Below are 15,084 nucleotides of genomic sequence, written 5' to 3'. Positions count from 1 at the left end.
GTCCCAAGCTTGGTACCCATGTCCTCATCTTAGATGGAGCTTCTCTGTAGTGACTGGGGCTGTGGGAAGTTCCAGGGCTCCCAGCTTCTTTCTGGGCACCAGGTTGGAGTGGGGAGTTGCGTGGGAGGTAAGGGAGAAGCATAAGGCATAGCCCCCCTTTAAGGTTTTCTGGAACCCAGGTTGGTGTGAGTGGATATTAGTGGGCAATTCTCCCCCTTTTTGAGAAGCAGGAATGCTCATGTGCTCTTGCTTCAGGGTCCTCCTTGCTCCATGCAAGTCTCATGATCTCAGAATTGAGGAAGGATGATCTCGTGGTATGAGGCAGTGGGTGCACCCAAAAGGGGGCTCCGTCACACACCCTCTGAGTCTAAATGCCTGCTGAGGAGCAGGGAGATGGCCCCCACCAGCCCCTACCCCTGGGTCCATCAGAGGTACTAGATAATAACGCTGCTGCCTTACACCGAGCACGGAGTGTGTGCGCACCTTGTGTCAGTGCCTTCCATACATCATCTCATTTACTTCGATCATCAAGCTCATGATGCTGGTGTCGTAACCCTGTGAACAGTTGGGGAACCTGAGACTCAGGGAGGTTTGGTCACTCTTTCCAGGTCCCCCCCTTGGTGATGGCAGAGTAAGGATTTGAAGCAGGTTGGTTTACTCTAAAGCCTGTGCTCTTTCTCACGCATGGAGGTTCCACTTGCTCAGATAAGTCACCTCTCCTCAATCTGAGTATCAATTATCAAGCAGCCGCGCCCGTGCTGGGATCCCCTGTGATTAACTGTCTGCCAGCCTGGAGGGCCGGGCTACACCCTGGCTGCTCTGTCTCCTGTTCAGGAGCATCGACGTGACCACAAGCTCGGCGATCACAGGACTTGTGGGATTCTGAAAACTGCCCATCTAATTAAGTGACTCGGTCTAGTCTGGATATGATTTCCTGCTATAGTAATAATTTTAATTCTTTATGTTTGTATTCAAATTTATACCTTTCCAAGTGCTTCCACATGTACTAACTTCATTGATCCTCAGAACAGCCATGTAAATTGGACACACCCAGGAAGGATTGCTATTCTTATTCTTATATACTTCTTTTCCTCTCCAGAACTTCATAACAGTTGAGAATGTTATACTTCGCCTCAGAATACCTCTTTGAGAAAACAGGTCCTTTCCTTTGCCTTCAAAGGAACAGAAAACAATAGGAGCCTGAGTAATAAATTAACACCAGGAAGTGGTGAATCCCTGGACATATATTACACCGTCAGTACTCTCTCTCCTGCCATGGAGACCGTTCACCTGTTCACAGAGGAGACGGAGGTTCCAAGAGGCTCAATAGTGCATTACTGTAGCTGAGACTAGAATCAAGATGTCTTGACTTTGCCTTGCCCCCTTCCCGCCACACTGCCGGCTCTCCTGTGTTTCTAGATCAAAGCAAAGGAGCACTTTATAGTTCTCCCCGAAGTTGTGTTTGTGTGTGTGTGTGCTTGTGTGCACATGTGCGTGCTGTGGGTGAGTATTCTGCTAAATATGCAGATGTCAACACTGAGGTGTATGGAACTAGGAACCCGGAGCAGGCTCCGGTGTGGTGTTTCTCAAAGTGAATCTGTGGTTTGTTGGGGGAGGGGGAGGAGGGAGCATTCAGGACTTTCTCCATTTGTTCTGAAAGGGAAGCAAATAAAGGAGGCTGATAGGTATGGAAGAAAGCTTGGTCTTGTGGTAAACAGAGTTGCATGTTTGCAAAGCCAGCTAATGAACACCACTCCCATGTGGTTCCTTTCAGCCCAACCCCGGAGCATCCTTGAAGGTCCCCGCAAGGCCCCCCACTCCCTGATTTCCAAGCACATGGAGGAACGTTACTGCTGAGGACCCACCTGATGGAAAGACCCTTCTTGGCCTTGACCCTGCAGCAATGGGAGGAGCCCACTTGCTGGGCCCAGCACCGTGCCTCCCATGATGGCTGGGACTTTTCTCCAGAGGAGACCACATCCTGCTGTTCCTGCTGTTCCCGCTGCTGCTCTACGATAGCTCTAACTCCAGACCTGTGCGCAAATGGCCAATGCCCTGGCCTCTATGCGTACCAGGCTGGCTTCTCAGGACTGGATGAGCCGGTGCTTCACCCAACAAGGAACACAGGCTCCGAGTGACTCTGCGTGGAAGGCTGTCAGCTGCCTGACCTGACTTGAGTCATAGTGAGGGGTCTTGCTGCTGGGAGCTGACTCGTGTCAGGATGGCAGACCTGGGACCTTGTTCACCGGGGGAGGGAGAGTAGATCTGGGGAGGGGTGGCGGCCCTCGCTCTTGGGGCTCGATGGGTAACTGGTGACGTGGACTGGTTACATTTTATTCAGTCCTGCTCCCCAGCTCCTTCTCCAAAGCACACATCATTGGCTTTCTTCTTTTTCCATTGCTCATTTATTTTTTTAAAGAAGATGTTGGGGGTAGGAGTTTATTAATTTTTATTTATTTATTTTGGCTGTGTTGGTCTTCGTTTCTGTGCGAGGGCTTTCTCTAGTTGTGGCAAGCGGGGGCCACTCTTCATCACGGTACACGGGCCTCTCACTATCGCAGCCTCTCTTGTTGCGGAGCACAGGCTCCAGACGTGCAGGCTTAGTAGTCATGGCTCATGGGCCTAGTTGCTCCGCGGCATGTGGGATCCTCCCAGACCAGGGATCGAACCCGTGTCCCCTGCATTAGCAGGCAGATTCTCAACCACTGCGCCACCAGGGAAGCCCCTCCATTACTCATTTTTTGATTGGACAAATGTTTATTAAGCACTGAAACTTAATTAGCACATGGCAGTAGACACCTTAGTAAATCTTTGCAGACCATCTTCTCATTTGAAACCTAATGGGGTTGGGATGTCTAGGCTCCCTTCCCGTTTAGATGATCCATGGATATGCACGTGATGAAAGGCATGAGGGGCACTGGGAGGGCTACAGGATGTGAGAGTTGGGGACCCTGAGGCTTTAAGTGATTTCTACCTATTTCTTCTTAGTTAAAGTGCATTTCCCTTAAGAGTGACATCTTTGATCACCAGCAGAGTGGCAAGCGGAGTGTTATACATGTTAGGGACAGAATGGTGTCAGTTGCTGAATATGATTGGCAAAATCTCTTCTGTGTAGGAAGCTAGAGGCTATTACATATGTTACACATGTCTGTTCATACAGAAACCAGCACCTGTCACACACAGCTGGTACCAAGATTGAATTAATGCCATGCTTTTTCCTTCTTGAAATATCTTGTTCCAATACAAGTGCCCTTTCTGTGCTGAACTTCTTCAAAAAGCCCTTAATTCTAGATCTTGGTTTGAATTAATATACATGATATCTGAGGAACCCTTTTATAATTTTCAAAAGATTTGAACATGCATCACTTAATTAGAGACTCACAACAGGAGGTGAGCAGGGCAGTTACTATTATCTCTATTTTACAAAACCGAAGCTTAGTGAGGTTCAGCACGAGCCTAGAATTATATACCAGGTTGGTGGAGGAGCCAGGTGAGGACCTAGACTTCCTGGAGGCAATGCCCATGGTATGCTCATCTCTGCAACTTCATCAGGACTCGTATAGCCATTTCCCACCAATATGCCCCAGATGTAACAAGGAATTTATTTCAGAGCCATCCATGAAACCCGAAACTCTTTTATTAATATATAACTGGGAGAACAGCTGGGCCAAGGGTTGGGATTTTTATGGATAAGATTGATTTGCAAGGAGATGTGATGTCAGGTGGGAAAGGGGGAGAGCGATTTTCTCTGTACTTAGGTTTTTAAAGGACATTGTTTTAATCTCTATTGTGCCAAGGTTGTGTCATTGTTCTGTGCCAAACCTCTGAAGACATAACCAGTCAAATACCTTAATTCAAGGTATTTTCTCAATCCAATTGTGTGCCTTTTCTGTTGCTTCTGTGATTGCATTCTAGCCAAAGTAGAGCTTGTATTATTGACTGTGCATCCTGGTTACTTCTACTTTTGTAATGGAAGCCTTGGGAATCGAATCCTCAGTGGGTCCTGTATTTATACATTTGGCTTGAAGCCTTATTTGTATATAATGATGCTTTTTTAAATGCTTAGAATACTATTTATTTCTCAAGTGTATATAATGTATAAAAATAAATATATGGTTAGTTTTTACTTTATGATTAACCGATTTCAAGATTTAAAATTTTAATAGTAAAATAATAAAAATCTACAAAATTCTTCATGGTCTAGCAGCTCAGTTCTCAAAATTTGAAAGGGTTATCCTGCCTAAGCCTAGGTTTTGACAAAAAGTTACTTTAATATAGGATATATTCTCTATTTGATACTAATTGTTGGTAAGAAGCAGACAACAACTCCTTTCACTGAAGAACAAGAGGAGAAATTATTCGAATCGCAGTAGAAAGTCCTGAAGGTGGATGTTTGGGAGGACCGGGGAGGAGGGCTGGGTACTGGGGAATGTTGGTGAGGATATAGGTTTGGTCCCATGGGATCTAGATAACAGTGACTTAAACCAGATAGAAGATGAATTCTCTATTGTGTTAAATTCTCAGCTGGTATTGAGGTTCTGTTCCATAAAGCCAGGCTCTTAGTTTTTGCTCTGACATTCATAGGATGTTCCCCTCACCCCCGCAGTCCAAAGTGTCCCCCATTAGGTCCACTTCTAGCCCGTGGGAGGGTGGAAAGGGGGGGAAATGTTACCTTTTAAGAGCATCAGTGAGGAGTTGCCCACATTATATGGCCAGAAATCAGTCAGATGATCACACCAGAAGATGAAAAATACTGTCTTTCTTCAGGGTGCCCAGGGGCCCAGCTGAAAATGCAATTAAATATTTATTTGGCTGTGTTGGGTCTTAGTTGTGGCATGCGGGCTTTTCCTTGCGGCGCTCGGGCTTCTCTCTAGCTGTGGTGCACGGGCTTAGTTGCCCTGAGGCACAAGGGATCTTAAGTTCCCTGATCAGGGACTGAACCCACGTCTCCTGCATTGGAAGGCGGATTCTTAACCACTGGACCACCAGGGAAGTCCCAGGAATTCATTTTTATTCCCTTTAAGTTGCCCTTTAAATCATTCCATCTTGTAGTCAACTTTTAGTAAATTTAAACTGATCTATCACTATGAAGTTTGATGAAGTACATACATTTGACTTTATTTCTAGCCTTAAATGTTAAAACGTTTTAAAATGAGAAGAAAACTCTGTGCAAGGGGCCTTCATGATGGTGGGAAGTGGCTGGTCTTCAGTTCCACCCAAGACATTCTGAAATACCAGGCTTAATCATGGACATGGTGGGGGGACTGGGTTAGAGACTAAGAAATATATTCTTAACCTAATTCAGGTGACAGAGGAAAGGGCTGAAGCCTTCTTTCTGGCCGACTAAAGGAGCTTTTTGAAATTGCCGAAAGGTAGAAGTATAGTCTGGGTGCCTCCACTGTGTCTTGTCTGACTTGGGGGTTCAGTGGCGCCCCCTCTACAAATTAGAGTCAACGTGCTTCCATGGGGCCTCCTTTGACTATATGAACAAACTGAAACACTGAACTCCTTGGAAGGATGGATGCCAAGTAGGTACTAGAACAGCCACTGTTACCAAATGTACTTTTCTCAGTTTTCACCTGTTTTCAGCGCTACTTTCTACCCTTCAACCCAGGCTCTTGTTTATTCAGAGTAGCTGACATCTGCAAGGGATCCGTTGGAAGCTTTGAAACGAACTCAGTCCTGCTCATGTATCAATGGCTAGTAGACCTCTAACCAGTTCAGAGTTATAAACATTGTTAAAAGAAGATGCTTGTTATCCAAATTAATCTTTGCCTCGAGGCAGCCAAGCACATCAAAAGGAAAATTTCCTGTTAGGGTAGGAGATCACTGGGTCAGGGCGGTCACCTTACAAATAGGCTAGTCCTCTTTGGGAATCTTTCCTCTAATCAAGTCCCCTAAAATATTGCTGGGTTTCCGCAGTTGATTTCATTCCTCCACTCCTGATGCTGCAGAGCCTCTAAGCACCAGCATTTGTTTTTCCATCCCCCTCCTACCCAATGATTTCCATGGCAGCAGTAGTTGCCTTGAGAGGGAGAGAAAGGTGTCAAAGCTGTCTTTGTTAACTGTGGGTTTATCTATAAATTGGGAGTGGTTTTTCCTAAAAAAAAAAAAAAGCTTAATAAGTAAATAAAAGGAATAAGAGTAAAACAACTATAAACTAGGGTTCAAGTCATTTGTCTTCCTAAACGTCTGTGGTTAGCAATACAGTGTAACTTTGACTTTCCTTATGTAATATCAGCGCGTGTATGTATTGTGGTGGTGAGACAGGCTGGGACCTCGGACCATTTGCTGCAGTGCCGCCATGCTTGCACCTGGACACACCTCTCCTTGAGCAACAAAACATAAAGAAACTATATGGGACTAAAACTATACGGGAAACTGCGTGCATGAGCAGGTGGGGCAAATTCTGGACCCAAAATATACAAAGAGAACAAAAAACCCAGCTGCCACTTTCTAAGAGCCTGGAGCAAAAACAGGCGTGTTGGGAGCAAAAGCAGGGTACTGAGCATGGCCCCTGTGCGCAGCACCACCTAAGAGGTGGGCAAACCACCTAAGCTACACCTCCGGCCCAACCCCTGGACACATCCCTACTTTCACCCCCTATAAAAACAAGTTCGCCCCCCTCGAGGAGCAGGGAGTCAGCAAGCAATGGAACCTGTTGTTTGTTCTCGCTCCGCTGTGCTGCAGCAGGGGCCCCAATAAAGCCTCGCCTAAATTTCTTGTCTGGCCTCTAGAGATAAGAAATTGTCTTCCCCTCTACTGATTGGGGAAGGCCAAGAACTCTGGTTGGTAACAGTGGGAAGAGTCTGGAAGCTAGGACAGGTCTAAGCAGGCAAGGGTTTAGGACCAGAGGTCAGCTGTAGCAGCAAGGAGCAGTTATCTGGACCAGCGCTAATTATCTCAGCCCAGAGGTATTCACACTCAACTTTGTTTATCATTTCACAGGAAGTGGGTGATCGTAGTCAGATGCCACATACAAACTTGGAAGCGTTGAGGCCGGGAGCAGAGGGTGGGATTATCTGAATGGAGATTATCAGAATGGAGAAACTAAGAGTATACTATAGGAGTAAACATATTTTTGCTTCTGCCCTGGTCATCATCCCAGGACAACTTCCGTGGGATTGCTGTGAAGCTAGAGCCTCAACCAGTCACTGCGAACGAGCATATTCCATCACGACCTCAACTCATTGCCTGTATTCTGTCGGAGATATCTGTCCTCCTGTGGGTCCTGTGTCCTTTTTTAAGACACGCTCATCTTCTTTCTGATTAGGCTGCCCCAAACTCTCTACACAGGCTTCTTTTTGGCCAATCAAAAAGAAACCCTCAGCAACGTGGCTTCACAGACCCTGCAGTTCGTTTCCCTGGTGACCCAACTGCACTGCTGCAGAATTGCTCTTTGCACATATACAAAACTTCTTTTTTTTTTTTTAATCATTTTGGCCGCACCACACAGCGTATGGGATCTCAGTTCCTCATCCTGGGCTTGCACTCAGGCCACGGCAGGGAAAGCGCTGAATCCCAACCACTAGACCACCAGGGAACTCCCAAAACCTATGTTTTGGATAGAACAACTTTAAGTAAACACACAATTACTTATTTACAATGGCATTTTTATTTTTAAACAAAATTTTGAACATTAAAAAATGCCAAGATACCACTCAGATGGTGTAGTGGGTGTGTGGAGGGCCAACTAGAGGCCCCCTTCAGAACTGAGGCACTCACCCCCCTGGCTGCTGGGAGCGTCGGCAGTTGAGGGCTCTCATCTGAGTCTGTCTGCAGGAATTACCCTCAGTCAACAAAGGGGCTTATGGTCACAGCCCCTCCCCAGAGGCAGTCCACAACCAGTGACCTCCTTGCCTGAAGACAGGACAACTCTGGAGGACTGTAGGAGCTGCACAGCTCCTGGTGGGATCAGCCAGGGCCTTTGTGACATCATAATTCACCTCTCCCCTGCCCAGCAGAAGTCCTGCCCTCAAACCTCCATCTCAGACAGTCTGTCTCCCAGGGAATCCAAGTTAAGACAGATGAGAATTTCCTAATCAGCTTGCAGCTGATGCAAGAGCTTCAAGGAGTGGCGACAGAGACTCAGGGTCAGCCCATAGGGCCCAGAGGTGAGATATGGAGAAAACAGGAAGCCAATAATCACTGGCCTCTTATGCCTGTTGGCTTACGGTCAAAGTCACGTCTCTCACTCAGAAGGGCTTCCCCTTCACACATCACCCTGACTTTGGGAGGAGGAGAAAGCACCTGGCAGGCTTCTGCCTCCTCATTGTGGCAGGGACACGGATGACACATGGGAGAGAGAGGGAAAGAAGACTTTTCGTCCCTTGAAAGCCGGAGGCCAACTGAAGCTGAATGGAGAAGCTCGGCCTCTGGGAACAGGGTATCACAGCTGGAGGGGAGCCGATGGAAGGTGAAGACTCACTTTATAACTTTTCTCAACTCTTGTTCGATGGGAGCATGAGTGTGAGAGGGGAAGTAGGAGGAAATAGTACCAAAAACAACTATAATATTAAGCATCGTGATACTCAAATGTATTTTTAGTCACTTATTGATGCTAATGAAACCCAGAGCGATCAGAACTGAAAGGTGGGCAACCAGGAGCCTCAGGAATGGATTTCCTCATCGCTCTTTGCTACAGATGTTAGCCAGCATTCAGCCTTCCATTTTGACATAAATCCTGTCCTACTCCGATTCCTCACAGAATCACCCCACATTTAAAAAAAAGTTAGAATAGGGCCTTTAAAAACAACCTTGGGTTAGCCCATGTAAATGAGTTTCACATTGCACAACAGATATATTTATGTAAATTTAGTTATGTAATAATGACTAATTAAAGGCATTATAAAGTCCTTTCATCTATGTTCCCTCATTTACCCTTTACAACAATATACGGCAGGGGAGAAAACTGAAGTTCAAAGATGTCAGTGGGTGGTCCCGGGCCTCTCAGTAAGTGGATGAACTTGGATTTAAACTTGGGTCTACAGGCAATAAGCCTGTTATTTCCTTCCCTTAAAATAGCACTAGAAGAATTTACCTTCCAGAAGACTCCTCTATGAGTCTGTTTGTTCTCTGTATAAATCTGGATGTTCACCTATTACAAGGTGGGGGGCACCTGCTTTCTCTGAAGGAACACCCATTGCAAAACTTTCTCGTAAGAAAACGACCAATGGGGCTTCCCTGGTGGTGCAGTGGTTGAGAGTCTGCCTGCCGATGCAGGGGACACGGGTTCGTGCCCCGGTCCGGGAGGATCCCACATGCCGCGGAGCGGCTGGGCCCGTGAGCCATGGCCGCTGGGCCTGTGCGTCCGGAGCCTGTGCTCCACAACGGGAGAGGCCATAGCAGGGAGAGGCCCGCGTACCGCAAAAAAAAAAAAAAAAGAAAGAAAACGACCAACGAAGAAACAATCTCTGTGGCGCTCAGGTGAGTGGGAGATTGGCATTCACTGAGATTTCCAAACTTGCCTAACTGGCTTGCTGTGGGACACCAGAATTGCCCACATTCCTGAAGAAATGTCCTAGAGATGTTTTACCGCAGAACCAACACACACGGTGGGAGGGGATGCTCCCCGAGGAGAGAAGCAGCTGGGGGACAGGAGCTGCCGTAGAGGAGGGGCTGCAAGGGAGGCCTGGACACTCCAGCTATTAGTGAGGCAGGCCCAGAGGGTTCTGGAAGAATAGAGGAGCCAGTGTGAAACCAGGCCCTATCCAGCCCCACTTCATTTAATCCTCACTCCGCTGCTATGAGATGAGTTTTCCTTTTGTTTCAAACATGGAACCCGAGGCTTGGAGAGGCTGAGTTGTCACAGGTCAGAACAATAAGTGGGATTTGAGCCCAGGTCTCTGACTCCAAATCTGCTGTCTTTAATCACTCGGTTCTATTGAGTCTGGAGGTAGGAAGGATAATGAACTGCACTGCATATTTAAAATATTTCTCCAACATTTACTCAGTGGAAAGGTCCAGGCTGAGAGGGACAGGTTGATGAGGGGGCAGCACCCAGCGTGGATACTTCCCTCAGCAGACAAATTCCTGCAGTCAGCATCCCCTCCCTCCTTGTGAGGCAGTCAGGGGCAGCACTGTGCTCCCCTGAGCTCCCCTGAGCTCCCCTGAGTTGGGAGGTATGTCTTCTCCATCCTAATTAGCCCATCAGAGTATCCCTTATAAAAACAAGCCGCTCAGTGCCTGAGTGGCGGCCTCATAAACAGCACCGCCAGGAACGTGGTGGTGCTGAAGGCTGGATCCCAGGCGCTGCCGCTGCTCCCCATGTGGTCACCGCAGACCACATCCATGGACACTCTGGAAAAGTCTCACATTCTGTCTCCTGGCTTCGTTCTTTTTTTTTTTTTTTTTTTGCGGTACGCGGGCCTCTCACTGTTGTGGCCTCTCCCTCTACGGAGTACAGGCTCCGGACGTGCAGGCTCAGCGGCCATGGCTCACGGGCCCAGCCGCTCCGCGGCACGTGGGATCCTCCCGGACCGGGGCACGAACCCACGTCCCCTGCATCAGCAGGCGGACTCTCAACCACTGCGCCACCAGGGAAGCCCCTGGCTTCGTTCCTTACGGCCTGCTCCTAGGCTCTGCTCAGGGCTGGCAGCCTGCCTGGGAGTGCTGGCTCCACCTGGTCCTCCTCCATCTGGCCAGGCCACTCCTGTTCCACGGCAGGGGTGCAGGAACCCTCCTCTCTGCCAGGAGAACAGGAGCTGAGGGGACCTGGTGCTTGCTACCTTCTTGGGTGGCTTCCTCCCAGGAGACATCCCCTGCTTCTCCTCAGAATGCCAAGAGCCCCAGGAAATCAAAGGACATCCTGCATCTATCCACCTTAATCTGTAAGAAGTTTGGATTATAGGGGAACCATCTTCCAGGAAGTGTGCCCCAGGATTTGCACAACATGGTAAATAACCAATGGCCTATTCTCTTCATTTGATTTACTGTCTGTAATCATCTACGTGTTTTATTGAGGCTGAAGTCCATGGAATTTTGTTGAATAGGACTTGAACTGAATATTTTTTATTTTATATTATTTGTTTATTTACTTTTGGCCTCACCATGCAGCTTGCAGGATCTTAGTTCCCTGACCAGGGATCGAACCTGGACCCTCGGTGGTGAAAGCACTGAGTTTTAACCACTGGACCGCCAGGGAAGTCCATGAACTGAATATTTTTTAAAACTATAATTTTATACAGTCATTCAGACAGTTTTCCATCAAGGAATTAGTATTCTACCAGAATTCAGTTCACAATGGTGCAAATCTTACTGGACCCAAGCCAATTTCAACATTTAGGAAAAGGTAAGCTAAAAGATTGTGCACAGGTGATGTGGGTATGTGGGAATAAAGAAGAGAAATGGGAAAAGATGACCAGAGGTGACTGGCAAGGAAGGAAGACTCAGGAGAAGCCTGCATCTGCTATGATGTGCTTATCAGAAGGCTGGTAATTATTGGGAGAAAGGAAACACAAAAGATGAATATTCTGTCTAGGAGGTAAGCCAGCCTAGAGGTGTCGAGGAGCCTGTCCTAATCTATGTAAAGCAGGAAGGGTGATCACCTGGTATTCACAAGATTCATCTGAGCTCTAAAGATGTGCAGGTTATTCCATGAATGAGAGACTCTGGAAGAACACTCGGCTGGTGCTGGCAGAGTTTGAACTTCCTGGTGGAAGTTGGACCAGCCCAGCCTGCAGATGTGTACATAACTTCCCAATGCCTACTGGTGGGTTTGAACAAATTCCATGAAGATATAAATCAGCTAACACTATAAAGGAGTGTCATGAAGGCCAGGGGAAGATGCTGGTGCAGTGGGTCTGGCCACCACAGTGGCAGGCAGGCAGGTTTGGAACATCTGACTGTGAATGTAACATCTGAATTCTACTGTGTTATCCATCATGATGTCGATTTTCCCTTACCTTGTTCTGGAATAAGTCTCTCATGCATAATAAGTCGATACTCTAATAATGATTTAATTAATGGTCTTCCAATTTCCTTAGGAAAGAGAAATTAAATTCATTAATTAAAGTGGGAAAATGAAGGAAAGAAAAAGCAAGTGGATTAGCTAAGATCTCACAGCTCAGTGACACCTAACTTGAGATTTTTGACTTAGTAAATGGACCAAAGGAATGTATCCTGATGTCTTCTCTCCCTGTATCAGCTTCTTTCCACTCAAAATGTTGGGGTGACCAGCAGGATTCTTGTTTTTTTTCTGGTCCTTTAAGAAAGCAAAGGGCATTTTTTTGTACACAAATGTTCATAGTAGCATTATACGTAATAGCCCAAAGTGGAAACAATCTAAATGTCTGTCAACTGAAGGACAGTTGAACAAAAAGAGGATATCATACAATGTAATATCATTCAGTCATAAAAATGAATTAAGGTCTGATACATACTACAATATGGATGAATTTTGAAAACATTATGCTAAGATAAAGAAGTCAGTCCAAAAGACCACATTTGTATGAATCCATCTGTGTGGAATAGAGTAGAATCTATATGGAAATGTCCAGAATAGGCAAATCTATAGAAACAGAAAGTTGATTATTGGTTGCCTTGGGCTGAGGAACTTAGGGGTGAGGGGGTGATACAGGGTTACTTTTTTTTTTTTTTTTTTTTTGCGGTACACGGGCCTCTCACTGCTGTGGCCTCTCCCGTTGCGGAGCACAGGCTCCGGATGCGCAGGCTCAGTGGCCATGGCTCACGGGCCCAGCCGCTCCGCGGCACGTGGGATCTTCCTGGACCAGGGCACGAACCCGTGTCCCCTGCATCGGCAGGTGGATTCTTAACCACTGCGCCACCAGGGAAGCCCAGGGTTACTTTTTTTAAAATTAATTAATTTATTGTTGGCCGTGTTGGGTCTTTGTTGCTGTGCGCAGGCTTTCTCTAGTTGTGGCGAGCGGGGCTACTCTTCATTGTGGTGTGTGGGCTTCTCATTGTGGCGGCTTCTCTTGTTGCGGAGCACGGGCTCTAGGCGTGCGGGCTTCAGTAGTTGTGGCTCGTGGGCTCTAGAGCACGGGCTCAGTAGTTGTGGCTTGTGGGCTCTAGAGCGCAGGCTCAGTAGTTGTGAGGCACGGGCTTAGTTGCTCCATGGCATGTGGGATCTTCCCGGATCAGGGCTCGAACCTGTGTCCCCTGCATCGGCAGGTGGATTCTTAACCACTGCGCCACAGGGAAGTCCCCAGGATTTCTTTCTGAAATGATGAAAATGTTCTAAAATTGACTGTGCTGATGGTTTTGCAACTCTGTGAAAATACTAAAAATCATTGAATTGTACACTTTCAGTGGGTGAATTGTATGTTAACTATATCTCAATAAAATGGTTAAAAACCAGTAAGGAGAGACCATTAGTAAGATGTGGGGTGTTGTCGATGGGAAGCCTCAGTTTTTTTTGGACTTCTTGGCATAGTCCTGGGACCAGAGCTGAGTGCCACTGCAAGGGGTGAAGGAGAGAGCCTGGACTGGACACACTGGAGGCTGAAGCCAGTAGGCATTCAATAACTGAATGAACAAGTATTGAAATTCCTGCCTCTTTGTTAAGGCCCAATCAGTGAGGAGGGAGAGAAAAGAGTTTGGCTTAAGTCTTAGGATTTGGAGCTGGGAAGCATTTCTGAGGGTGGCCCAAAGCAATTTTGAAGTAAGGTTTTAATAGAACCAACATTACTGTATATTCACACATCTCTTACTCCTCAGAGAGTACTGCCTCTGGGGCCTCATTCGAGGTCTTGGTGCTGAGGGGTTGAGAGGGGGAGGCCTTCATTTGGTACCCAACATGGAAACCTGGAACGGGAAACCAGCTGCCCTGAGAAATGTCATCTCCCATTGTAGCGTGTGGCATTATAAGTTAAACGTGAAGATTTCTCCAGCAGCAAAGCTCACCAAACACTGAAATGAGTCATCTCTGGGAAGATGTGGAAACCTTTATGTATGAGGACACATGGGAATTAGATACAACCCATTATGAGACTGGGACGTGGATTATTCAGCCTCTGGAAAGCCCGTGGTCAATGGAGGCTGCAATTTCACCTGCTGAGGGATCAAGTTCAGGTGTGGTCTAGTGGGATGAACACAGTCCAATGGGTCATTTCACTCAAGTTTTAAACCGGCTCTTGCTACATTAATTTATTGGGTTATGCTAGGGCAAGACACTTGCATCTACAAATCTGGTATAAAACTCTGAGCAGGGACTGGTTTTGAAAGAAATGGTGAAGCCATCCTGTGCTTTCCCCATCACCCCTGTACTTCAATTCAACTGTGCTGATGCCCAAGTGCCAGTGTTACCCCAATCTAGTCCCTCCCCCTGTCTCTTATTAAGCTGGCTAGTAGAGAAGCTTCAGGAAGAGAATGGCTTAGGCTAAAACCTTCTGATAAACAAATTCATGCTAAGATATGTGTGACTAAGAGTTATTTAATGTGTTGCAATTTAAGAAAGGAAGTCAGTTACCTTAAGGAACAATTTAATGAACCCATACCTCATTACAGTGGAATTTTTTGTTTTGTATTTGTTTTAGGTGGCTGGGCTTTCTGGATGCTTCTTAATTGACCTCAGATCAACGTATCTCCAACTTTAATGGACACATGAACCACCTGAGACTCTCGTTAAACTTGGCTCTAACTCAGTAGATCTGGGGTGGGGCCTGAGAGTCTGCATTTCTATCAAGCTCCCATGGGGTGCTAACATGGCTAGTAGGGACCACCTTTTGAGGGTCCTTAGTGACCACCACCCTACATTCAGCAATACTAATGCACGCAGGAAGTTGAGCTACTCTTTCTTGGAGTCCCCTTGACAAGTTGTACATCCTTTCATTAGAGCACTTAAGACATTGTGTTATAATTATTTGTTTAGGGGCCAGCATTTCTATTACACTGAGAGCTCTCACACAGCAGTGGCTGTGTCTTACTCACCTCCACCTCCAGGTGGTCGGATAAAGTCATGAACTCTGAGAGCTCTTACATGGTATCCCTGTTCCTGCTTGGCCATGTGGTGTAAACCAGTGCTTTTCAACCCTAACTGCAGATTAGGGGAATTTAAGAAATAATCAATGCCCAGGTACACTCCAGTGCTTTGATTCAATTGAGCTGTTTTGGGGCTTATGTAGG

At 46.7% G+C, this 15,084-nt stretch overlaps 1 protein-coding gene across 2 annotated transcripts in view; it reads left to right on the top strand.

Moving 5' to 3' along the window:
* LIPG (lipase G, endothelial type) overlaps nt 1-14,623 on the top strand; it is a 35,369-nt gene extending 20,746 nt beyond the window's left edge. Inside the window, exon 10 of one of the 2 annotated variants that reach the window (XM_060170771.1) lies at nt 14,496-14,623. In XM_060170771.1, coding sequence (XP_060026754.1) covers nt 14,496-14,523 — 28 coding nt within the window. In that variant the 3' untranslated portion in view covers nt 14,524-14,623. Of the gene's footprint in view, nt 1-1,774; nt 4,110-14,495 lie in introns of those variants that run through there. The other variant, XM_060170772.1, reaches the window with a different exon arrangement.
* Nucleotides 14,624-15,084: the final 461 nt, after the last annotated feature.

Source organism: Lagenorhynchus albirostris, chromosome 14 (genome assembly GCF_949774975.1).
Source record: "Lagenorhynchus albirostris chromosome 14, mLagAlb1.1, whole genome shotgun sequence".
Classification (NCBI taxonomy): domain Eukaryota; kingdom Metazoa; phylum Chordata; class Mammalia; order Artiodactyla; family Delphinidae; genus Lagenorhynchus; species Lagenorhynchus albirostris.
Note: the sequence above shows the minus strand (reverse complement) of the source record. Positions and strands in the feature narration are given on the sequence as shown.